Source organism: Hylobates moloch, unplaced genomic scaffold (genome assembly GCF_009828535.3).
Source record: "Hylobates moloch isolate HMO894 unplaced genomic scaffold, HMol_V3 SCAFFOLD_11, whole genome shotgun sequence".
In the NCBI taxonomy this organism is placed as follows: Eukaryota; Metazoa; Chordata; class Mammalia; order Primates; family Hylobatidae; genus Hylobates; species Hylobates moloch.
The window spans coordinates 87342776-87370102 of record NW_026652286.1 but is presented as its reverse complement, the minus strand read 5'-3'; the positions used below and the strand labels follow the sequence as shown (position 1 = coordinate 87370102).

The 27327-nt window shown below is 39.4% G+C and overlaps 1 protein-coding gene and 1 pseudogene across 1 annotated transcript in view; one reads left to right on the top strand and one right to left on the bottom strand.

Moving 5' to 3' along the window:
* The first annotated feature begins 6329 nt into the window (after window positions 1-6329).
* Window positions 6330-27327, top strand: part of NXPE4 (neurexophilin and PC-esterase domain family member 4) — a 35238-nt gene continuing 14240 nt past the window's right edge. Inside the window, exons 1-5 of the mRNA XM_032167466.1 lie at window positions 6330-6515; window positions 7343-7451; window positions 19196-19929; window positions 20431-20492; window positions 21877-22083. Of these exons, the coding sequence (XP_032023357.1) occupies window positions 7344-7451; window positions 19196-19929; window positions 20431-20492; window positions 21877-22083 (1111 nt within the window). The 5' untranslated portion in view covers window positions 6330-6515; window position 7343. The remainder of the gene's footprint in view (window positions 6516-7342; window positions 7452-19195; window positions 19930-20430; window positions 20493-21876; window positions 22084-27327) is intronic.
* LOC116476968 (histone deacetylase 1-like) lies at window positions 17523-18968 on the bottom strand (annotated as a pseudogene).

The window sequence follows — 27327 nt, the reverse complement described above, 5'->3', positions numbered from 1 at the left end:
ATTATATGTAATATAATGTTACATTATATATAATGTATAATATAATATATAATGTAATATATTACATATATTATTGTATATTATATATAATACATAAATTATTTAATATGTCTAATTATATTATATATAATTATAATATATAATTTATAATTTATATATTATATATAATAAATATTTAATTATTTATATAAATTGTATATTATATATCATATAAATATATATATAAATTTAAAAAGAACAAAATAACATCTTTTGCAGCAATATGGATGGAACTGGAGGGTATTATCCTAAGTGACATAACTCAGGAATGAAAACCAAATACCACATATTCTCACTTATAAGTGGGATTTAAGCTATGAATACACAAAAACATACAGAGTAGTATAATGGACTTTGAAGTCTCAGAAAGAGGGAGCATGGGAAGGGAAATGGGATAAAAAATTACTTATTGGGTAAAATGTATGCTATTTGAGTCACAGGTACACCAAAACTCCAGACTTCACCATTATACAATTCATCCACCTAACCAAAAATCACTTGTGCCCCTAAAGTTATTTAAATAAAAATAAGTAAATAGCAAAACAAAAAACAATAGTGTGACATTGATAGAATAAAATATGTACAGATGGCAACTTGAAATGTTCAAGTGGCAACATCAATCTTTTCGAAATGATGGACTATTTGGCAAATTATTTGGTATATATGTGGAGACTGAATCATTTCATGGAGAACTATACTATATTTTCCCATTTGAGAAGGTTTTTAATCCTTTTTACTTTTAATACATTTTTGAATTATAGAAAAGTTTCAAAATAGTATAGAGGATTCTCATATATCCTTCAGCCAACATCAGCAAATAACATCTTGCATAATAATCATCAAATGTTCAGAATTAAGAAATTAACATTGGTACACTAGTAACTATCAATGAAATTACAGACTTTTTTTGGATTTTACTAGTTTTTCCATTAATGTCCTTCTTCTATTTCAGGACCCAATCCAGGATCTCAAATTCCATTTAGTCATCATGTCTCCTTAGCTGGGGACAGTTGCTTAGTCTTACATGGTTTTTCATGATTGTGACACTTCAGAAAAATATTAGTTATTTTGTAGAATGTCACTCAATTTTTTTCTATCCAAAATTTTCTCATAATTAGATTGAAGTTATACACTGTTGTCAAGAATACCATAGATGTGATGTGCCCTTCTCAGTACAGCATTTGTGTCTTATTATTAGAAATGATTAACTATTTGGCAGATTATTTGGTAAATGAAGGAATGAGGAAACTGGGTCATTTCATATATAACTATTTTTGTTTCAATTTGAGAAGACTTTTAATTGTTTTGATTTTTAAATGAGTTTTTGAATTATAGAAAAGGCTGGCAGATTATTGCCAACCAAGATATGTCTTATTACTGGTTATGTCAACCCTTCATCACTTGGGTAAGCAGATATTCATTGATTTTCTCCACTCTAATGTTACTATTTTTAACTTTGAAATTATAAATATATTGGTGGAAATAAACTCTTGTTTTTCTTCAAACTTTTCCTCACTGATTTTAGTATTCATTAGCAGATATTGAGTACAGCAATTATTACTGAAGAGTTCTAATGCTCACTTTGTATTTCCTTCACTTTTGCCATATTTGTTAGTTGGAATTCTTCTGTGAGGAACAGCTGTTTATTCTACCCCATTTATTTATGCTATTATTTACTTTTATAGATATGAACTCATAGATTTTTTTTAATTCTATGGGTTATATTCTGATATGGTTTGGATCTGTGTCCCTGCCCAAATTTCATGTTGAATTGTAATCCCCAGTGTTGGAACTGGGGCCTGGTAGGAGGTAATTGGATCACGGGGGCAGAGTTCTTATAAATGGTTTAGCACCATCCCCCACTGGTACTGTATAGTGAGTGAGTTCTCACGAGACCTTGTTGTTTAAAAGTGTGTAGCCCCTCCCGCAAACTCATGCTCCTGCTCTGGCCATGTAAGACACCTGCTCCCACTTTGCCTTCTGCCACGAGTAAAAGCTCCCTGAGACCTTCCCAGAAGCAGAAGCTACCATGCTCCCTGTACAGCCTGTGGAACCATAAGCCAACTAAATCTCTTTTCTTTTTAAATTACCCAGTCTCAAATATTTTTATAGCAGTGTGAGAACAGACTAATACAGAAAATTAGTACTGGGGAGTGGAGCACTGCCATAAATATACCTGAAAATGTCAAAGCAACTTTAACTGGGTAACAGGCAGAGGGTGGAGGGCCCAGAAGAAGATAAGAATATAAGAGAAACTTTGGACCTTCCTAGAGACTTGTTAAATTGTTGCCACCAAAATACTGGCAGTGATATGGACAATGAAGTCCAGTCTGAGGAAGTCTCAGATGGAGATAAGGAACTTATTGGGATTGGAGTAAAGGTCAGTTTTGCTATGCTTTAGTGAAGAACTTGGAGGCACTGTACCCCTGTCCGAGGGATCTGTAGAACTTTGACCTTGAAAGTGATGATTTAGGGTATCTGGGGGAAGAAATTTCTAAGCAGCAAAGTGTTCAAGAAGCAGCCTGGCTGCTTTAACAACCTATGCTCATATGCATGAGCAAAAAAAAAGATGTAAAACTGGAACTTATACTAAAAAGGAAGCAAAGTATAAAAGTTTGGAAAATTTGCAGCCTGGCCATATGGTAGAAAGAAATGGCCATTTTCAGAAGAAGAATTCAGGAAGGCTGCAGAAATTTGCATAAGCAAAAAGGAGCCAAATGCAAAAAGGGTGCAAGCCATAAGCCTTGGTGCTTGCACAGGGTGTTAAGCCTTCAGGTGGAGACAATGGGGAGAAGGCCTCAAAGGCATTTGAGAGAACTTTGTGGAAGCCTCTCCCATCACAGACCTGCAGGCCTAGAAGGGAAGATTGGTTTTGTGAGCCAGGCCCGGGGCCCTGTCACCCTGCACAGCCTCAAGACACTGGTCCCTGCATCCCAGCTGCTCCAGCTCCAGCCATGGCTCACAGAGGCCCAGGTACAGCTCAAGCCATTGCTTTAGAGAGTGCAAGCCATAAGCCTTGGTGGCTTCCACAGGGCATTAAGCCTGCAGGTGCACAGAGTGCAAGAGTTGAGGCTTGAGAGACTCTACTTAGATTTCAGAGGATGTATGGAAAAGCCTGGATGTCCAGGCAGAAGTCTGCTGCAGGAGTGGAACCCTCTAGATAACCTCTATCAGGGCAGTGTGGAGGGGAAATGTGGGGCTGGAGCCCACACACAGAGTCCCCACTGGGGCACTGCCTAGTGAATCTGTGAGAAAAGGGCCACCATCCTCCAGACCCCAGAATGGTAGATACACTCACAGCTTTCACTCTTCACCTGGAAAAACCAAAAGCACTCAATATCAGCCCTTGAGAGCAGCTGCAGGGACTGAACCCTGCAAAGCCACAGGGGCAGAGCTTCCCAGGTCCTTGGGAGCCTACTCCTTGCATTAGTGTGCCCTGGATGTGAGACATGGGGTCAAAGGAGATTATTTTGGAGCTCTGAAGTTTAGTGACTGCTCTTCTGGGTTTTGAACTTGCATGAAGCCTGTAGCTGCTTTCTTTCTGCCAATTTTTCCCTTTCAGAATGTAAATATTTACCCAATGCCTATAGTCCCATTGTATCTTGGAAGTAACTAACTTGATTTTGATTTTACAGGCTCATAGGTGGAAGGGACTTACCTTGTCTCAAATGAGACTTTGGACTTTTGAGTTAATGCTGAAATTCACTAAGACTTTGAGGGACTGTTGAGAAGGCATGATTGTATTTTGAAATGTGAAAACAATGATTGTATTTTGAAATGTGAGTGTAGATTAGTGTATATTCCAAAACAATTGTTATTTATTTTGTGGCTCAAATTGTTGCAACTTTGGTCATCAGGAGCTCTTTCAGGTTAGCTTCTGGGCCATTTTGACATGTTCCTCCATTTTTTAAAAGGCATTTCCTAGCACCCCAAGATGCTCCAGGCTCATCTCATATCCCCTGACAAAGTGATGGAATCAACCAGCCACTTCTCCAAGAAATTCTGGCTCCCTTTACTGGAGAATTAAGAAACCAAGGTCTAGGCACTAGGTGTCATTGCTTCTAGGGCTTCTCCATGGATAGAGCTTGAAAATATACGTCTGTGTGCATGAACCCATGTATACATAAAAATGCATATTTACCCATCAAAAAACTCTGAGTGCATACTCATAATTCTAATTCCAATTGAATATCACAAGGTTAATTTTAATATACCCATTACATGTTCTTGTTTATAGTTTCTTTCTCCAAAAATATTTTCTATCTGATTCTTTATAGAAAAAGTTTGTCCACCCCTGGTTAATATCATTCAGATTTCAGATCACTGTTCATATATTTGAATTTAAGAATATATTGACAGAAGTTTTCTATGTTCCACTTCTTTTTCTCCTTCTTTTCCTTCTGTTGGGCTAATCAAACATTTTTTATTATTTCATTTAATCTTCATTGTTGATTTATTATGTATACCACTTTTTAAAATAAATATTTAGTTTAATTAGATCCCATTTGTCAATTTTGGCTTTTGTTGCCATTGCTTTTGGTGTTTTAGACATGAAGTCCTTGCCCACGCCTATCTCCTGAATGGTATTGCCTAGGTTTTCTTCTAGGGTTTTTATGGTTTTAGGTCTAACATGTAAGTCTTAAATCCATCTTGACCAAACACCGCATGTTCTCACTCATAGGTGGGAATTGAACAATGAGAACTCATGGACACAGGAAGGGGAACATCACACTCTGGGGACTGTTGTGGGGTGGGGGGAGGGGGGAGGGACAGCATTAGGAGATATACCTAATGCTAAATGACGAGTTAATGGGTGCAGCAAACCAACATGGCACATGGATACATATGTAACAAACCTGCACATTGTGCATATGTACCCTAAAACCTAAAGTATAATAATTTAAAAAAAAGAAAACCAAGAAAAAAAAATATTTAGTGGTTATCATAGGGTTATAATATTTTTCTTAATTAATCAGAGTCTACCTTCAAGTAATATTATCCCAATTCACACATGGTATAAAGACTTCAAGATAGTTTTTCCAACTTCCTACTTTTCATTCTTTGTGCTTATGCTGTTATACATATACACTATAAACACACAGTATTAGAGATCAAAATGACAGGAATCTTAGATTCAGCCCTGTTTCAAAGCTCATCAGATGACTTGCACAAATCATTCAAACTTTCCTTTGTGCTCTTGGTTCTTTAAGTCAAGCATATCTATTATGGCTACCTCATAAAAAGATTCCAGGTTAACATTAGATTTCAAAATCTATGTGACCAAACCAAATTAAAATCTATAAATCTATATGTCTCAGAGTAGACTGTGAACTTCGGTGGTTGCTGGCATCAGTCCTCTAAGAAGCAGCCAAAACAAACCCACTGCAAATACTTTTTTCTTATTACAGGCTCCTCAGTGAAAAATTTAACAATCCTAGACCCAGTTTTATAAGGTTATAACAGCTTTTCCAAAGGTCATCATGTAAAGACATAAAGAAGTACTGTTAAGGAGAATTTGGTAGAACAGGATCAAAGATGTTGGAAAAATTTCAAGATCTGAAACAAGAAGACCAGTTGTGAAACTGGTCTTGATTCCATCTTTTTAAAAACATAAGACTGGAAAGATTGATGGGCATGCATAAATACATTTACCCTCCTGTGTAGGGTAGCAGTAACGAACCCATGGAGGGAGCCACAGGGCCAGCAGCTACTGCTTCCTGTGGGCACTGGTGCAGCTGTCTGGGTGCCTGCTCTTTCCAGCACTGTTTTCATCAGATCAAGAATACAAATCCCAGATGGATTCAAACCCATGACTATAAGCTGTCACTCTGTTAGTCTCAGATGCAATTAATACTATTGTCTTCCCTATGTTATATTTGAGGTTCTTTTAGTTCAATTCAGCAAATTGTATTGAAACCTACTATGTATGAGATAATATGCACTTGAATCCTGCCAACTGGGTCTTGATGATAACACTCAGATGGAAACTAGAAAGTTTGACTTTCCATTGATGATTACTCTGAATCATTCAAACTTCTGGCTCTTTTTCTCATCAGTTATTTATTGTAACTATAATATTTATCAAATTGTATTAACTAAATACAATTATTTATCACTTTTTCTCATCAGTTATTTATTATAACTAGAATTAGACTCATAAAACTTCAGGAATTTGAAATCATATAACCTACTATGCAGAGCACTTCATTTCTCCTTCCTACCTCTGCTTGAGCTAATAACTACTGTTTGTGATCCAGGCCCCTCCTTAAGGTGGAGCTGACGTGGCTGACACTTCTGTCTTAGCTGAAACAAGCAGAATCCATGCTAAAGGTAAACAAACTGCAACTTATATCTGCAATTTATTTTGGTATAGAGGAGAGGTATGCCAGCAGCACAGTGGTGGCTTCAGAAGAAATCCTCAACACCTAGCTCACCAGAGAGTCTATGTATGGGATTGAACAATCTGTAAACTAAAGGTAAGAAAATATTTGTAAAATTGGGAAGGTGAGGGAAAGGTGTAACATTTATTTTGGGTGCAGAAACGTCTAATGCCCATGTATAAACTGGGGATCTGGGGTGAAAGGTGTGTCTAGGGGAGGGTAAATTTTGAGGGATGGAAAGTTTTAGAAAGGCAGCATTCAAGCAATCTGATGTTAAAGTTTAAAGTTCCAAGTTAAAAGAGAACTTGGAATTCCGGTGCAAAGAGAAATGTTAAGATGAATCATAGAAAAATATTGATAAAGCCTGAAATTTTTTAAGTAAGAAATGTTTTAAAATAATTCTTTTCAAGCTTGAGGGGTGCTAGAAAGCCTGCTAAAACAGAAAAGGAGGACATATTAACAGATTGGCATTAATGAAACAGAAAAACTAATTTACATTCAACAGGCACTATTTTGATGTGGTTCTCAGTGTCATTATTTGCTGGAGTATTTTGTGTCTGCCCTTGAGTTTGAGGGGATAGAACAGGGAACCTGATAGTTAGGTGACAAATAGTCTGGAGACTTCATCTAGACATGAGCAAGCTTGCATCCTTCAGGCCCTTAGCTGCCCAATTTCTTAAAGTTCACAGTGGGCTCCATGAAATATCTGTTCTGTAGAATGTACAAGTACAAGCAGATAGCTAAAAGAGAGCACCTGGGAGATAATAAGTACAGCTGCGGGGGTGAAGGTTTACTTCTAGGAGTTATTTATCTGAGGCTAAAAAGTAATCATGAGCAAAAAAAATTTCAAATGTTTCCCATATTTGTTTGCTTTTCTGTTTTGTTGTATGTTTTTGTGCTTGTTTTTGTATTGTCTCTTGTAGGATGAAAAACTGTATGAAAATAAGTATGACAAATTATAAGTCGCTATTGGCACTGTTGTTTATATTAGCCTCCTGGATCACGTTTACAGTTTTCCAGAACTCCACAAAGGTAGGAAACGCTTTATTTATGTGGTTTACAAAAGCTTATTTTTGCTTATTACCTCATCTGTTCTAGGAAAGGCTAAATTACAAGACTTGTAGATTATAGGAGGGGAGTTTCAATAGCTAGATACCAAACAACATGCCTGATAATCATTAAGCAATATGTGAGAGGATAAATACTGTGTGTGTGTTCACACACACACATTCTTCCTTTGTCACATATAAATGCATTGCACCTATCTTCTTCAATGCTTAGCTCATCTTTTTACTTTCTTTAAGGGAACATCTGAAGAACAGAATATCTATATTTTTGGTTTTCATTTGTTTTTAATTTTTAATTTTTGTGGGTACAAAGTAGGTATATGTATTTATGGGGTAGATGAGCTATTTTGATACAAGCATACAATACATAGTAATCACATCAGGGTAAATGGGGTATTCATTGCCTCAAGAATTTATCCTTTCTTGTGATACAAAACAATACAATTATACTCTTTTAGCTATTTTTTAAATGTAAAACAAATTATTGGTGATTGTAGTTACCCTGTTACACGATCAAATACTAGATCTTATTCATTCTGTCTAATCATATTTTTATACTCATTAACTAACCCGACTTCTCCTCCATGCCCCCACCACCCTTCCCAGACTCTGGTAGCCAGCATTCTACTCTCTATCTCCATGAGTTCAATTGTTTTAATTATTAACTTCCACAAATAAAAAAGAACATGCAAAGTTTGTCTTCTGTGCCTAGTTATTTCACTTAACATAATGACCTCCAGTTTCATCCATGTTGTTGCAAATGACAGAATCTTGTTCTTTTTATAACTGAATACTACTCCGTTGTGTATATGTACCATATTTTCTTTATGTATTTGTCTGTTGATGGACACTTAGGTTGCTTACAAATCTTGGCTATTGTAATCAGTGCTGCAATAAACGTGGGAGTGCAGATAGCTCTTGGATATACTGATTTCCTTTCTTTTGGGTATATACCTAGCAGTGGGATTGCTGGATCATATGGTAGCCTATTTTTAGTTTTTTGAGAAACCTCCAAACTGTTCTCTATAGTAGTTGTACTAATTACATTCCCACCAACAGTGTACAAGGGTTCCCTTTTCTCCACATCCTCACTAGCATATGTTACTACCTGTCTTTTGGATAAAAGCCATTTTAACAAAAGTGAGATTATATTACATTGTAGTTTTGATTTGTGTGTCTCTGATGATCAGTGATGTTGAGCACCTTTTCATATACTTGTTTGCCATTTGTATATCTTCTGGTAAGTGTCTATTCAGGTCTTTTGCTCATTTTTTAATTGGATTATTAAATATTTTTGCTATAGGGTTGGTTGAGTTCCTTGTATACTCTGGATAGTAATCCCTTGTCAGATAGATAGTTTGCAAGTATTTTCTCCCATTCTGTAGGTTAACTCTTCACTCACTTGATTGCTTTCTTTGCTGTGAAGAAGTTTTTAGTTTTATATAATCCCATTTGTCTATCTTTGCTTTTGCTCTCTGTGCGTTTGAGGTCTTATCCAAAAATCCTCTGGCTAAATCAGTGTCCTGAACAGTATTCCGTATGTTTTCTTCTAGTATTTTCATACTTTGGGTCATGCATATCAGTCTCTAATTCATTTTGTAACTGAGTTTTGTATATGGTGAGAGAAAATGGTCTAATTTCATTCTTTTGCATATGGATATTCAGTTTCTCCAGCACCATCTATTTTAAATACTTTTGTTCCCCCACTGTATGTTCTTGATGACTTTGTCAAAAATCCAGATGGCTGTAAATGTGGATTCATTTCTGTGTTCTCTATTCTGTTCCATTGGTGTATGTGACTATTTTTATGCCAGTATAATGCTGTTTACTATAACTTTGTAGTATATTTTGAAGTCAGGTAATATAATGCCTTCAGCTTTGTTCTTTTTGCTCAGAATTGCTTTGGCTATTCTGGATCTTCTTAGTTTCCATACAGATTTTAGAATTGTTTTTCAATTTTGATGAAGAATATTATTGGTATTTTGATAGGGTTTGCCTTGAATTTGTAGATTGCTTTTAGTAGTCTGAACATTTTAACATTTATTCTTCTAACCCATTAACATGGAATATCTTTCTATTGTGTGTGTGTGTGTGTGTGTGTGTGTGTGTGTGTGTGTGTGTGTGTTGTGTGTGTGTGTGTGTGTGTGTGTGTGTGTGTGTGTGTGTGTGTGTGTGTGTGTATGTGTGTGTTCTCCAATTTCTTGCATCAATGTTTTGTAGTTTTCATTGTAGAGATCTTTCACCTCTTTAGATCAATTTATTCCTAGGGTTTTTTGTAGCTACTGTAAATGAAATTGCTTTCTTGATTTTTTTCAGGTTGTTTGATATTGGTGTTTAGAAATGTTACTGATCTTTATATGTTGATTTTGTACCCTGCAACTTTATTAAGTTTTTAAAATCAGTTCTGACAGTTTTTCATGGAAGTTTATGGAGTTTTCTAAATATAAGTTTATGTGGTCTGCAAACAGGGACAATTTAATTTCCTTCTTTCCAATTTGTATGCCCTTTATTTATTTCTCTGACTTAATTGCGCTGGCTAGGAATTCCAATACTATGTTGAATAAAACTGGTAAAAGTGGCCAACACTATCTTGTTCCAGATCTCAGAAGGCTTTTGACTTTTCCACATTGAATGTGATGTTAGCTGTGGATTTGTTATACATGGTTTTTATTGTTTTGAGGTACATTTCTTCCATACCTAATTTGTTGAGATATTTTTATCTGAAGCAAAGTTGAATGTTATCAAATGTCTTTTCTATTGAGATGATTATATGATTTTTGTAAAATGAGAAGGGTCCACCTGACAAATGGACTTTCAAAAAATTAGAGACATAATATACCCTGGTCAATATCTCAGATAATCCTTGCATCAAGGGCTGTCAGTCCAGACCTCCCATTCACCCACAGATTTGTAAGCCACTACTTTTAGCAAACATCATACAGGGGTCTGGAATTCCATGAGGGGGCATGGAATTTATTGTTTTGAGGTACATTTGGTGAAGGATATTAAGGACTTTCCATTGGCTGGAGGCTGGAAAGTGGAGCTTGCCATATTCTGACTGTAGTCATCCTGAGGGCTGGAAAGTATACCCTCGAGAAATGCCCCATTCTATTTCTGCAGGGGAGTACTGAGGCTTAATTTCTTTTATGAAGCATTCCCAGGTTAGGGGGGCTTCAAGTTGATGCCATGGGGCTTCCTTGCTGCTGACTTGGCTGCCTGATCTGCTAACTTGTTTCCTTCAGCTATTTCATTTGTTCCCTTCTGATGTCCCTTACAATGCATTACTGCTACCTCTCATGGAAGGAAAACTGAGGATAATAAACTGTTAATTTCCTGGTGGTAATTTATAGTAGATTCATTAGTGGTAAGAAAGTGTCTTTCCTTCCAAATGGCAGCATGAACATGGAGAACTAAGAAAGCAAACTTGGAGTCAATGTAAATGTTAGCTACCTTTCCCTTGCTTAATTCAAGTGCTCTTATAAGAGCTATCAGTTCAGCTAGTTGAGCACTTGTGCCTGGATAGAGAGGTGCACTTTCAATAACATCATTCAGAGTGACTACTGGATATTCTGCCTTATGGACTTCTTGCTCTACAAAGGAACTGCCATCTGTGAAGATGGTCCAGTCTGGATTTTCTAGAGGAGTTTCCCTGAGATCCTCCCTGGCTTCATAGATCTGTACCACAGCTTGCTCACAGTCATGTTCAGGTTCCCCAGTTTTCTTGGGGAGCAAAGTGGCTGGGTTTTGGCAAGAACAAATTTTTAACTGAACTGCTGACCTCTCTAACAGCAGAGCCTGATATTTAAGGAGCCAACTGACTGTTAGCCAAAGGTTCCCCATAAAAGACAGCAATCCTGCTACATTGTGTGGGGCATAAACAGTTAAGCCATTTCCCAGGGTTAATTTGGTGACCTCCAGTACCAGTAGGGCCAACATGGAAATTGGTCAGAGGCATGCTGGCCATCCTTTACCCACAAATCAAGTTTCTTACTCAGGTAGCCCACTAGTTGTTGAGCTGGTCCTCAGGCCTGAACTAAAATTCCCATGCCCATTCCTTTCCTTTCTGATACATAAAGATTGAAGGCCCTCCCCACAGGAGGGCTGAGGGCTGGTACCTTAAGTAAGGCTTGCTTTAGCTGGCTAAAGGCCTTTTGAGCTTTAGGTTTCCAGGTTAGGAGATGAGTTTTATCCACTTGAGTTTCTTTTATGAAGTGATATAGAGGATGATCTATCTCACCATACCCAGGTATCCATAGCCTGCAAAATCCTGTAATGCCCCCAAATCCTGCCAGTTGCTTGAGGATTTTAGGGAGGGGGAAGGAGGAAATGGGCTTAATTATTTCTTCCCCTAATGCTCTGGTCCTTTCAGAAGCACTAAACCAAGGTACTTTACAAAGGTTTTGCAAAGCTGGGCCTTAGATTTTGAAATCTTATATGCTGTTTCAGCTAAGAAATTAAGAAGAGTTTCAGTGCCTTCCCAAGAGGTTTCCTCAGTTGAGGCACAGATCAGTATATCATCCACATATTGCAAGACCTTGACCTGAGGATGGGAAAACTCAGAGAGGTCCTTTGACAATGCCTGTCCAAACAAATGAAGGATTATCTCAAAATCCCTGAGGCAGCACCATCCATTTTAACTGGGCAGTTTGGCCAAAAGGATTCTCCAAAGGCAAACAGGTATTGAGAGTCAGGATGTAACAGTATGTAGAAAAAGGCATCCTTTAAATCTAGAACTGTAAACCATTTAGTTCCCTCAGGTATTTGGATTAGCAAGGTATAGGGATTAGGTACTACCAGATGGATTGAGACTATGGCCTCATTAATGACTCTCCATTCTGCATTGGGTTTTTGTGCTCCTAACATTGGGGTGTTGTAGGGACTGTTACAGGGTTTAAGGAGGCCCTCCATCTTCAGGTTATTAATAATGGCTTCTAGCCCTTTCTTAACCTCTGGCTCTAGGGGATATTGTCTCCGATTAGGAAAAAAGTGGGATTATTAGGATAGATCCAGACTGGCATAGTGGTTACAACTCAACCTATTCTTCCTTGAGTTGCCCAGACTTCTGGATTGATATTAGCTTCCACTAGAGGAGAAAAAGAGTTTTTCCTGGGGCAATAAGTATGCTGGCCCACATGCAAGCTAGAATATCTCTACCTAATAAAGGAGTGGGACTTTCAGGCATGATTTAAAAGGCACATGTAAATAATATGCCCCCCCAACTGCAACTAAGGGGTTGAGAAAAACATATCAGATTAGAGTTTTTATGAGATACCCCTCACCCCTCATGCTATGGGAAAAGGGGAGGCCTCGATTATAGAGGAGAAAAGAGAGGCTGGCTTTGGTGTCCAGAAGGAGGTCCACCTTCCTTCCTTCAGTTTCCAGAATTACCTGGGCCTCCTGTGCTGTAATGGCAATTTGAGCCACTGGAGCCAGAGCTTGAGCACCAGGACCCATCAGTCCTGCTGGACCATCTTTGAGACTGGTTCTGAACCTGTTGACCTCCATCTCTGGGGGCAGTCTGATCACCAGTGGTCCCCGCCACAGGCTAGAGAGGGTCAAGGTGGCTTCTTCTTGCTTCCTGGGCATCCTTTTTAAAGTGCTCTGACTTCCTACATCGATAGCAACTCACAGATGCACCTCAGGGATCCCAGACTTTGCAAGCCTGCAAAGCAGCTACCAGAGCCTCAGTCCTTCTCTTGTGTTTCCTCTTTTTTTCCTGGGTCTCCTCCTGGTCCCTACTATAAAAGACTAAGGTGGCCACCCTCAGGAGGTTCTCCAAAATACTACCTGGCCCTATAGCCTACTTCTGTAGTTTCCTTCTAATATTGGGAGCTGCCTGTGTAATAAACTTGTCATTTAGGATGAGCTGTCCCTCACGTGAATCAGGGAACAAGAAGGTGTGTTTTATTAGACCTTCTTTCAGCCTTCCCATAAAGGCTGTGGGATTCTTATCTGGATTTTGGTCTACCATGGACAGTTTAGAGTAGTTAAGAGGTTTGGCCCTAGTTCTTCATACGCCCCCCGCCCCCATACGCACATTAAAAAGTGTTTCCTTTTCTATTCATCTGTGATGTCATTGGGGTTGCAAAAAAGGTTGTCAAGAGGTAGTGCCTCTCTTTGTATTGGGAATGACGGTTCCCCTATTTCTTCATTTTCCCTATTTTCTTTTTTCCCTTTTGGCCTACTATAGGAGACATATTGCTCATCTTTGAATTTCTCTCCTGCCTGCAGAGCTGGCTGTTTTTCAGCTGCAGTTAGGGTTTGGCTTAGGAGCAGCATAACATCCCCCCATGAAAGGTTAAACACCTGAGTTAAATTTTGGAAAGCTTTTATATACTTATCAGGGTCATCAGAAAATTGGCCTAAGTCGCCCTTTATTTGCCTAAGATCCTGCAATAAGAAGGGAACCCTAGTGACATCACCTCCACTGAGCATTTCCTGTAAGGGTAAGAGTGAAGCTGGGGGAGTGGGGAGTTTTGGAGATGGTGGAACTGAAGGACCTGATGGCACAGCTGGAGGGGGCCCCGGAGAGGGAGGACAAGAACGGCCTGGACACTCAATAGCTGCCTCAGATACTTCCCTGGAGGTTGCTTCTCTAGTTTTGGGGAATCATTCCCTTTGGGCCCTCCTGATATGACTGCTGAAAGAGCTAAGCTTATTGTGCAATGCTTGCAAAGTTCTGGGTTGTCTCACAGGGCAAAGAAAGCCTGTACATGAGAGACTTCTGACCATTTGCCATCCCATCTACAGAAAACATCTAATTGTTGGATAGTATTAAAATCAAGGCTCCCCTCTGCAGGCCAGGCTGGTTCAAGGTGGTAAGAAGGCCACACCCTTGTGCAAAAGAAAATTAGCCACTTTTTCTTCAGTCTCAGGGTCAAAGGAATCCCAGTGCTTCAGAAAGCACTCCAGAGGAGTGCAGACCAAAGATAGTCTGTTATTCATCTTGAAGGAGATGCAAGAAAAAAGATGTCCCTTTAGTCACCTTCGTTTCCTTTGGAAAGGCCTAGGGTGGAGGGGAAGACAGTGGGGGCAACCCCCAACTGTTTTCCCTCCTTGGCTCCCTGAGCCCTGGCATCTTTTAAGGTGCCATCCATTGATGCAAGCATAACCCTCAGCAATGAAACCAGAGGAACCAATTGATTGGGATTAGTCATGCTCACCCATGTGACTCTAGTCCTCTGCTGTGATTTCCCTTTGACTTTCTAGACTTGTGTGATCTGCATGACTCCCCAACAGATGGATCTTGAGAGAGACTTCTTTACAGTTACATTTGGGCAATGCCCTTTAATGGAGAGAGAATGCAGGTTTGAGCTGTATAATTTGCTATTACGGCCTGTACTAAAGTATTCATTCTTAGGCAGTGGCTCTGGTTAACTTCTGGAATTAAATTCCCCTTACTATTTAAGTACCATTTTAATTGGAGGCAGAATAGGTGCCTTAAAAGAATGTAGGAACCAAATGGTGGTTTTCCTGCTGATGGGACTAAAATGTGGTTTTGGAGGACCTTTTTCTCCTCATTGTTGAAGGCAGAGTTTTCTTGTTCACAGAAGGAGCATAAAGCCTGGTCTCTTGTAGAGGGGCACAAAAAGTGAGAATTAGGAAGCTAAGAGTGTTTCCGCAAAGGGCCAACAACGTGCCTCACGGAATAGGGTTCCTATTCCACTAGGTGGTGCTGTTGACCTTGAAATACCATGTGCTCTCCAGACCAAGGGTAAAGAGAGAGATGTTCACAGGGGGTGTCGGGAGGAAAGGAGGCCCTCTGTGCCTAGAAAATCACAAAAACAGCAATCCCATGAGCTATATTCCCAGGTATTATGGCATTTCCTGATCTTGCCTAACAGAATTACTTCACTGAACTGTAAAAATTTTCAAAGCATTGCATACAGACAGTGGATACTAGACATGGAAGTTGCAGATAGGAAAGGAGAAAATTTGCAATAGAAAAAGTTTGGAGATCCTGTCGCCATCATCCATCAGGCTGTTGGAGGCTGGAATTAGTCCAGAAGCCTTCAGGTAACACCAGGGTGTCTCCCTGGCCAGGAACCTTCAGTGCCTCTCAACCTCCTCCAGCCCCACATGACAGCGAGGCTCTCTGTAAAAGGAAAGCAATTAGAAAGAAAGCCAACATTCCCAGCTCCCCGAGGACACGTGGAGCGGGGGGGGGCGGCGGGGGCAGGGTGGATTAGCTAAATTCTCCCTGGCAAGCCTGTCCCCTGAGTCTTGTAAGGCTGGTAGCCATGCTAACTTTTTAAACGGCTGATTGGGGGCCCAGTATTTGGTTTGATTTTTAAATGGAGAGCAGAAGGCCTTGAAATAAAAAGAAGGAGTTGGGGTGTACTCCTATACTCACCCTTCTGAGGAATCTTCCTCAGATCCCAGGTGGGCCCCCATAATGAAATGGCATTTTTCATCTGGGATAATACCCGAGGTTCATTGTCTCTCTCCAAGGAAACCAAGGACATGGACATACAAGGAGTGAGTTTAAGAGCAGAAGTTTAATAGGCAAAAGAAATAGAAAAGCTCTCTTCTGTAGAGAGAGGGGTCTTAAGCGAGTTTTTTGATCCACAGTGAAGTACAGGAGATTTTATAGATGAGCTTGAGGAGGTAGTGTCTGACTTACATAGGGCAAGAAAGAGTGGTCAGACCAGGTGTAACATTTGCATAGCACACAAAGAACTGGTTTGGACTCGGTGTGCCATTTGCATAGCACGCGAAGAAGCTGACTGTCCCACTCTACTCTTTCATTATGCAGATGGGTTCTCTACCTGGCCAGCTCCATGTTGCCTGCTTTTTTACTGTACACATGGTGACAAAGAAAAGGGAAGATGGAGCCTCCATGTTGAACATGGCTGGCCCTCAGGTAGCCCTTTTCTATTGACACAGCTGCCAGCATTCACCCATGCAAGCTTTCAGCTTCCTTGTCTATGTTTGCAGCTTGATTTTTCAGGCTGCTCTTTGCTAGGAAAGAAATTATTTGGGGGCTCCTTTTTGTTAAAAAGGGAAGCCTTGCCAAGGATTTATTTACCCTCACTGTCTATCTAAATAATTTCTTTCTAGCTCCTGTTTCATTTCCTTTATATATTTAGGTGTTCTAAATGTTGAATGTATATATATATATATACACACATACATACATACACACATATATTTATTTTCTCGTGATAAATTGATCCCTTTATTATTACATAATGACCTTGTTTTTCTCTTTTTATAGTTTTTGACTTAAATCCAATTTATCTGATATAAGTATAGTGACTCCTGCTCTCTTTTGGTTTTCATTTGCATGGAATACCTTTTTCCATTACTTCACTTTCAGTCTATGTGTGTCCTTAAAGCTGAAGCAAATCATTTGCAGAAGGATAGAGTTGGGTCCTGTTTTTTTATAATCTATTCAACCATTCTGTCTTTGGGATAGGGAGTATTGAAATATACCACTTTATTACAGAGTCTCACAAAAATAAAAATAGTACCTCAAAACTCCCCCAATTCTGCAGGTGGAGGATGGCAGGAGACTAGACTACCATCCTCCACCTGCAGAACTGGGGGAAGACAGATGGCAGGTAGTGTAAGTTTTTTGGCTCACTTGAGGCCAGTGAGAAGGTATGAGAATGGAACCAATCTAAAAATGGCTGATGTTACTTTAGGAGCTGAAAAGAACAGGGCATCCTTGAAGACCCAGACACCCCTTTTAGAAGGGGCAATAAAGGCACTTTTCCAAAGCTACTAAGCAGGCACTTGGCATTTCAGGATTTTGTCTTCTGTTTGCACGAAAGTATTCCTTTCACCCAGACCTGGTACCTTTTATGCTTCAGAGTTAAGACCTGCAGAGGGATGGGTGGCAAGGCATTTCCTAGAAGAGATCATCCAGAACAGCTGCCCTGGGCTCAGGGTCTTGATTTCTGTCTAGTCTCTGGAACTATTTATATTTAATAAATTTTATATGAATACCTGGAGAAACAGAAGACATAAAATCTGAGGGTTTGGGAGAGAAAGATTGGGGACTAAGCAGGAAGCCAAAGTTGGGGAGGTTACCTCAGGCCAGCTTGACCTGCTCCTTGACCTCTTTGGCTCCTGGCTTCTCCTCCTTCATTTTTCTCCCTTCTGTGACTTCTTTCTTCATCTCTGAGTCCCTCTTTTTCATCCTGTTTTAACCCTCTTGGCTTTTTTGAAGATGGGAGAGATCTTGCAGCTGCCCTCTCCCTCCTCATCAGAGCCAAAGAACTCTTCCTTATAGGCAATTCATCTGTCAGAGAAACTGATGGAGATGAGCTTGTCAGGGTCTTCTTCATCTCATTGCCACCCTCTCGAGGGACAGCATCCTCAGGAATCACCTGCATTTGGACTGCAGGTGGATGGCGCTGCATTACTAGGTTCTCAAACAGCCATTGTTTAATCTTCTCCAGGTACTCATTAGTGTTCTGGTTAGTCATATTGGAAGGACTGATGTAGGGTTTGAAATATGGTCCAAAGTATTCAAAGTAATCATTGTATGATGGCTCATTAGGGATCTCCATATCCAGAGCCACAGCTATTTCTTATTTTCAGGGCACTGAGCAACATTATAAATGGTGTAACCACCTTCTGCCATTAATAACATAGGCAGGTTGATGCTCTTGACAGATTCCACAAACTTGGCATGCCCTTTGATGATCAGATTAAAACAATCTAAGTGACCCCTAGACAAGGCATCTGAGCCATGCTGTAAGATCACCACACTAGACAGGAACATCTCTATTACTCTGGACATGGCCAGTTTGAAAATGGCCCCATAGGACTCATCATCAATCCCATCTAGGAGCAGATAGTTAATAGCATAATATCTGCCTTTGCCAGCCCCAATAACCCATAAGTCCCCATTTCCTGGGAAGTACTCTCCATATTTATGAAAGGACACAGTCCTGACCTAGCCTGTAATATAGAAGACCTCTTCCATGCCATCATCATGGTGAAGATCAATGTCAACATACGACATCCTCTGGTGATACTTTAGCAGTTCCAAGGTGGCCCAGATTGTATCATTAACATAACAGAAGCCAAATGCCTTGAACTTCTTTGCATGGTGCAGGCCTCCAGCCCAATTCACAGCAATGTCCATCTGCTGCTCATTAAGTTTCACAGCACTTGCCACAGAGCCACCAGTAAACAACTGACAGACGTCAAACAGGCCATCAAATGCTGGACAGTCCTCACTAACACTGAATCCCTGCATCTGCTTGCTGTGCTCAGACATGTAATCTCAACAGATGGAGCACAATAATTTAATGTAGTCATCACTGTGGTACTTGGTCAACTCCTCAGCATTGGCTGTGTGTGGGTGATGGGTTTCCATTTTTCAGTAGAAACCATAGTTGAGCAGCAAATTATGAGTCATGCAGATTCAGTGAGGCTTCCGTGGGTGGGCTTGTCCATAATAGTAATTTCCAACATCCCTATCGTAGTAGTAACAGACTTTCCTCCTGGTGCCCTGCCTTTGCGCCATCTTGCTCACTTCCTGTCCCTCTGTCCCTCCTGTCAGTCTCCATTCTATGCCTTTTTATTGGAGAATTTAAATAATATTGATAATAGTACGTAAATCAATATTCAAAATCATAATAAGTAAAAATGACTAGGAACAGGTTAATTTCATAGCATGTTACACTTCCTGTCATTTCATCTCAGTTATGCTCTAAATTTATCCATCTCATGTCACATTTGCTGTCATTTCAGCTTTGGTCTGCTCTAAACTTATCCATCTCCCTCCATTACTGGAACAACTCCACAAAGTCCTTATTCCCTAAAACACCACTGATATCATTAAAGCCACTAACAGAGACTGAACTCAGAATAAAGGAAATCATAGAGAAACTAGACCAGCAGATCCCACCCAGACCTTTCACCCATGTGAACACCACCACCAGCGCCACACACAGCACAGTCACCATCCTCAACCCTCGAGATATGTACTGCAGGGGAGACCAGCTGCACATCCTGCTGGAGGTGAGGGACTATTTGGGACGCAGGAAGCAATATGGCGGGGATTTCCTAAGGGCCAGGATGTCCTCCCCAGCGTTGATGGCAGGTGCTTCAGGAAAGGTGACTGACTTCAACAACGGCACCTACCTGGTCAGCTTCACTCTGTTCTGGGAGGGCCAGGTTTCTCTGTCTGTGCTGCTCATCCACCCCAGTGAAGGGGTGTCAGCTCTCTGGAGTGCAAGGAACCAAGGCTATGACAGGGTGATCTTCATTGGCCAGTTTGTCAATGGCACTTCCCAAGTCTACTCTGAATGTGGCCTGATCCTAAACACAAATGCTGAATTGTGCCAGTACCTGGACAACAGAGACCAAGAAGCCTTCTACTGTGTGAGGCCTCAACATATGCCCTGTGCTGCACTCACTCACATGTATTCTAAGAACAAGAAAGTTTCTTATCTTAGCAAACAAGAAAAGAGCCTCTTTGAAAGGTAAAAATAATTACTTCTTGAGACTACCTGTGCAAATACTGTGATTTGGCCTACATACTGATCCAAAGAAAAGTCCTGTGAGTGTATCAAGTTTGGGTGTCTTTAGTAAGAGCCTTTGGGCAAAGGACCTGTGAATTCATTTAGAGACAGTGCCCATTCTCTAGTAATCCACAAACTTTTTGAATATTTAATTCTTATCACTGAGATAAAAATATATACAGAATAAAAACTAAAAGAAAATGAGAAATGCACATGTGTGTATGTGTGTGTGCTCTAATACATTATTTCTGCATCTCAATAAATTCTCTTGCATACCTTCTGCGTAACTGTATCCCATAGCCTAATAGGCAAATAAATGGAAATTTACTAAATGGCCTGAAAGTGTAGGCATAATAATTGACTTATCTCAAAGACATAACTGAGGCACTGGATAATCTAGTTTCTGTATGTTTCCTGATTTGAGGCCACCTACAGATTAATTTCTGTATTTGTGTCTTTAAGGTCAAATGTGGGTGTAGAGATTATGGAAAAATTCAATACAATTAGTGTCTCCAAATGCAACAGTAAGTACTCCTGTGTTTGGTGGGTGGTGCCTAGTTCTAGACCCATTTAAAGGGTTTCTTCTTTCTACTGGATTTGTTCACTGTTTCAGTCCTATCAGCACTCTGTCATCTGGCTTATCTAAGGTTGGCCAAGACACCAGTTACCTAGGTGAGTGAATAATTCAATCACTGGGATATCATAAGCCTATTTTAGTAACTGTAACTCTCATCATCAGTCTATTTGTCAGTCAGTGAATTCCCTGCCCATTTTATACAACAACCTTTAAACGTTAACTCTTTCCCAATTCTATACCCAGTTCTTTACCTCACCACAACACCCCTCTTCATACCACTCCCATCACCTCTTCCCATATCACCATTAGCCCATCACCATCTAGAGGATTCCAACCTGCCATCTGGGTGTCAATTTATTATAACCCCTCCCTCTTGATCTTTGCCATCTTTCAAACAATTGTTAGCATACAAAATAGAACTTCCACACTTATATTTACTAATTTCTCTCCAATTTCTTTGAATCAAAATAGCCTAGGAAATTCCTATCTAAAACGATTCAAGGCAAGAGCTTTTATGTCTCTGCAAGTTCAGCATTAAAACCTTGCTAATCACAAAAAAAAAAGAAAAAAAGCCTTGCTAATCACTAATAAACCTATCTACACTGAAGTGTAAATATGTACCTAGATGTAGAAATGTTATTTTTCACCACACATACATGAGTACACTCATCCCAGTTATTAAAATATTAAACTACTTCTCTCAGTTGATTAATAAGCAAACCTGCCACAGGCTCCTCACCATTGTGGCTACCTCAACCCATGGATTCCCAGACTCTTCCCAACCAGTGACTGAGGGGTTAATCCCTGGCCTATCTTGGACCTCCAAGACACTCTCCAGCCTATAGCCATATTCATTTGGATGGGCCAGTTCCCAAGCCAAACTAGTTGTTAATATTTTTTATATCACCTTTATTTAACTCAAAGGATTTATATTTTGATGGTGGCATTTAAGACACAGTGTGACAAACTTAGGGGTAAAGTGAGCTAAAATGATAGGATAATTGAGCTTCCATTCCTATGCAAGAATTGATTACTTTCACAGAAAAGCTGGAAAATACTTAAATTTTCCTACAGAAAGCCATTTTTTCTGGGAAGAAACATATACTCTTATAACGAACATTAATGAACATTATTTAGGAAATTCACATCAGAGAAAAATTTTTATTAAAAAAAACAGCTGTTCCATTAAGAGAATACTTCAATAATACATTTTCCACCATTACCACCACCTTACCCCCTTTTAGGATACTTAGAGGATAGAAGGCTCTTAATACATTCTGACGGGTAATTTGATGTTTTGGAAGATCCTATCTCATTTGATTCTTTGGCAGAAGAAACAGTTGCAATGAAAGAGAAATGCAAGCTTGGAATGACATCCACAATCCCCAGTGGGCATGTCTGGAGAAACACATGGAATCCTGTCTCCTGTAGTTTGGCTACAGTCAAAATGAAGGAATGCCTGAGAGGAAAACTCATATATCTAATGGGAGATTCCACGATTCGCCAGTGGATGGAATACTTCAAAGCCAGTATCGACAGTATGCCTCAGTCTAAGCTATAATTCTTACTCTTTTCAGAAACTTCTTTTCCATTTCAAAGGGGAGAAGGGAATATGGGAAATTCCTCTTTTTTTCATATTCTTCAATCATGATCTCAAACTTAGAAGGAAAGTTGATCCAATAAAAGTGGGAAAATTGGTAGGGCCTTAGTTCTAAGAAAAATTCTCAACAGAAGGGAGAGCTTTAAATTGTGATCTCTGGTAAATGACTAAACTCCTAGCGAAACCTCAATTACCTCATCTACAAAATTCAGGATCTAGTAACAGCCTTTAGCATCACATTCTATAACAGTGATTCTCTTGGGTCATATAAAGGACTGAGTTATGGAGTTACCTACCCTCTTCAACTCATCTTTTAATTTGTCATAGAAAAACAACTGTTGTACATTGTGTTAAAAGTTAATTCTATGGCCAGAGTGTGATTTGGAAAAGAAAACTGAAGTAAGTTGGAAGCAGAGTGAAGAAAATAGCTCTGCCATTTTCTTCCAACTCACCCTACAGCATCTCTGTTTTCCAGCCTCACTGGGTTAAGTCTTCAAATGTAGCCCTTTGCTTCTAAGACAATCCCATGTTACAAAGCATCAATAATCCTCCTCTGAACATTTTCCTCAAAAGTTCTAACTACAAAGCAGTTAGCCCTGATGTTCTGATAAAAGTCTAATTAATATGATGAACATGGAAGAACTTCATTTTATTCTATTCATGTGTCAATTAAATATACATGAGAGGATCCTTGAAGTGAAAGGATAGATAAGTCCAAATAAATGCTTTGTATATCGTAAGGGTTCCACAAATGACTAGTAATAATTATTATTATAGATATGGCACTTAATATTATCCCACGCATATGTGAAGGAAACACAGAAGCACAGAATATAATTTCAGTCTTGAGGGAATTTAAAGAGTGGCTGGGGAAATAGGGTTTACTCGTTTTTTATGTAAAGACCATCAATTAGTACCTTTCTCTATCCTCAAATGAGCTTAGTCTACAATCAACAAAAAGTACAAAAATAATATCTACAAAACTGACCACATAATCCTCCAAGGAAGTTACCTCACTACCTTTCCATCCCTACTGCATTAGATTCCACATGATTCTATAAGGTGGCATGCACATAATCTTTCACATTTACATAACACTTTTTTTAATTTTTAAGTTTTTCATTTCAATAGGTATTTGGGGAACCAGTGGTGTTTGGTTACATGGATAAGTTCTTTAGTGGTGATTTCTGAGATTTTGTTGTACCCATCACCAAAGCAGTGTACACTGTGCCCAGTGTATCATCTTTTTTTTTTTTTCTATACTTTAGGTTTTTGGCTACAGGTACACAATGTGCAGGTTTGTTACATATGTATCCATGTGCCATGTTGTTTTGCTGCACCCATTAACTCGTCATTTAGCATTACGTATATCTCCTAATGCTGTCCCTCCCCCCTCCCTCCACCCCACAACAGTCCCCGGAGTGTGATGTTCCCCTTCCTATGTCCATGAGTTCTCATTGTTCAATTCCAGCCTATGAGTGAGAACATGCGATGTTTGGCTTTTTGTCCTTGTGATAGTTTACTGAGAATCACGATTTCCAGTTTCATCCATGTCCCTACAAAGGACATGAACTCATCATTTTTTATGGCTGCATAGTATTCCGTGGTGTATATGTGCCACATTTTCTTAATCCAGTCTATTGTTGTTGGACATTTGGGTTGGTTCCAAGTCTTTGCTATTGTGAATTGTGCCACAATAAACATACGTGTGCATGTGTCTTTACAGCAGCATGATTTATAGTCCTTTGGGTATATACCCAGTAATGGCATGGCTGGGTCAAATGGTATTTCTAGTTCTAGATCCCTGAGGTATCGCCACACTGACTTCCACAATGGTTGAACTAGTTTACAGTCCCACCAACAGTGTAAAAGTGTTCCTATTTCTCCACATCCTCTCCAGCACCCGTTGTTTCCTGACTTTTTAATGATGGCCATTCTAACTGATGTGAGATGGTATCTCACTGTGGTTTTGATTTGCATTTCTCTGATGGCCAGTGATGATGAGCATTTTTTCATGTGTTTTTTGGCTGCATAAATGTCTTCTTTTGAGAAGTGTCTGTTCATATCCTTCACCCACTTTTTGATGGGGTTGTTTTTTTCTTGTAAATTTGTTTGAGTTCATTGTAGATTCTGAATATTAGCCCTTTGTCAGATTAGTAGGTTGCAAAAATTTTCTCCCATTCTGTAGGTTGCCTGTTCACTCTGATGGTAGTTTCTTTTGCTGTGCAGAAGCTCTTGAGTTTAATGAGATCCCATTTGTCAATTTTGGCTTTTGTTGCCATTGCTTTTGGTGTTTTAGACATGAAGTCCTTGCCCACGCCTATGTCCTGAATGGTATTGCCTAGGTTTTCTTGTAGGATTTTAATGGTTTTAGGTCTAACATGTAAGTCTTTAATCAATCTTGAATTAATTTTTGTATAAGGTGTAAGGAAGGGATCCAGTTTCAGCTTTCTACATATGGCTAGCCAGTTTTCCCAGCACCATTTATTAAATAGGGAATCCTTTCCTCATTGCTTGTTTTTGTCAGGTTTGTCAAAGATCAAGTAGTTGTAGATATGTGGCATCATTTCTGAGGGCTCTGTTCTGTTCCATTGATCTATGTCTCTGTTGTGGTACCAGTACCATGCTGTTTTGGTTACTGTAGCCTTGTAGTATAGTTTGAACTCAGGTAGCGTGATGCTTCCAGCTTTGTTCTTTTGGCTTAGGATTGACTTGGCGATGCGGGCTCTTTTTTGGTTCCATATGAACTTTAAAGTAGTTTTTTCCAATTCTGTGAAGAAAGTCATTGGTAGCTTGATGGGGATGGCATTGAATCTGTAAATTACCTTGGGCAGTATGGCCATTTTCATGATATTGATTCTTCCAACCCATGAGCATGGAATATTCCTCCATTTGTTTGTATCCTCTTTGATTTCATTGAGCAGTGGTTTGTAGTTCTCCTTGAAGAGGTCCTTCACATCCCTTGTAAGTTGGATTCCTAGGTATTTGATTCTCTTTGAAGCAATTGTGAATGGGAGTTCACTCATGATTTGGCTCTCTGTTTGTCTGTGATTGGTGTACAAGAAATGTTTGTGATTTTTGCACATTGATTTTGTATCCTGAGACTTTGCTGAAGTTGCTAATCAGCTTAAGGAGATTTTGGGCTGAGACAATGGGGTTTTCTAGATATACAATCATGTCATCTGCAAACAGGGACAATTTGACTTCCTCTTTTCCTAATTGAATACCCTTTATTTCCTTCTCCTGCCTGATTGCTGTGGCCAGAACTTCCAGCACTATGTTGAATAGGAGTGGTGAGAGACGGCATCCCTGTCTTGTGCCAGTTTTCAAGGGAATCCTTCTAGTTTTTGCCCATTCAGTATGATATTGGCTGTGGGTTTGTCATAAATAGCTCTTATCATTTTGAGATACGTCCCATCAATACCTAATTTATTCAGAGTTTTTAGCATGAAGGGTTGTTGAATTTTGTCAAAGGCCTTTTCTGCATCTATTGAGATAATCATGTGGTTTTTGTCTTTGGTTCTGTTTATATGCTGGATTACATTTATTGATTTTCATATGTTGAACCAGCCTTGCATCCCAGGGATGAAGCCCACTTGATCATGGTGTACAAGCTTTTTGATGTGCTGCTGGATTCGGTTTGCAAGTATTTCATTGAGGATTTTTGCATCAATGTTCATCAAGGATATTGGTCTGAAATTCTCTTTTTTGGTTATGTCTCTGCCAGGTTTTGGTATCAGGACGATGCTGGCTTCGTAAAATGTGTTAGGGAGGATTCCTTCTTTTTCTATCAATTGGAATAGTTTCAGAAGGAATGGTACCAGTTCCCCCTTGTACCTCTGGTAGAATTCGGCTGTGAATCCATCAGGTCCTGGACTCTTTTTGGTTGGTAAGCTATTGATTATTGCCACAATTTCACAGCCTGTTATTGGTCTATTCAGAGATTCAACTTCTTCCTGGTTTAGTCTTGGGAGGGTGTATTTGTTGAGGAATTTATCCATTTCTTCTAGATTTTCTAGTTTATTTGCATAGAGGTGTTTGTAGTATTCTCTGATGGTAGTTTGTATTTCTGTGGGATCGGTGGTAATATCCCCCTTTTCATTTTTATTGCATCTATTTGATTCTTCTCTCTTTTCTTCTTTATTAGTCTTGCTAGCGGTCTATCAATTTTGTTGATCTTTTCAAAAAACCAGCTCCTGGATTCATTGATTTTTTGAAGGGTTTTTTGTGTCTCTATTTCCTTCAGTTCTGCTCTGATTTTAGTTATTTCTAGCCTTCTGCTAGCTTTTGAATGTGTTTGCTCTTGCTTTTCTAGTTCTTTTAATTGTTATGTTAGGGTGTCAATTTTGGATCTTTCCTGCTTTCTCTTGTGGGCTTTTAGTGCTATAAATTTCCCTCTACACACTGCTTTGAATGTGTCCCAGAGATTCTGGTATGTTGTGTCTTTGTTCTCGTTGGTTTGGAAGAACATCTTTATTTCTGCCTTCATTTCATTATGTACCCAATAGTCATTCAGGAGCAGGTTGTTCAGTTTCCATGTAGTTGAGCAGTTTTGAGTGAGTTTCTTAATCCTGAGTTCTAGTTTGATTGCACTGTGGTCTGAGAGACAGTTTGTTATAATTTCTGTTCTTTTACATTTGCTGAGGAGAGCTTTACTTCCAACTATGTGGTCAATTTTGGAGTAGGTGTGGTGTGTTGCTGAAAAAAATGTATATTCTGTTGATTTGGGGTGGAGAGTTCTGTAGATGTCTATTAGGTCCACTTTGTGCAGAGCTGAGTTCAATTCCTGGATATCCTTGTTAACTCTCTGTCTGGTTGATCTGTCTAATGTTGACACTGGGGTGTTAAAATCTCCCATTATTATTGTGTGGGAGTTTAAGTCCCTTTGTAGGTCACTGAGGACTTGCTTTATGAATCTGGGTGCTCCTGTGTTGGGTGCATATATATTTAGGATAGTTAGCTCTTCTTGTTGAATTGATCCCTTTACCATTATGTAATGGCCTTCTTTGTCTCTTTTGATCTTTGTTGGTTTAAAGTCTATTTTATCAGAGACTAGGATTGCAACCCCTGCCTTTTTTTGTTTTCCAGTTGCTTGATAGTTCTTCCTCCATCCCTTTATTCTGAGTCTATGTGTGTCTCTGCACGTGAGATGGGTTTCCTGAATACAGCACACTGATGGGTC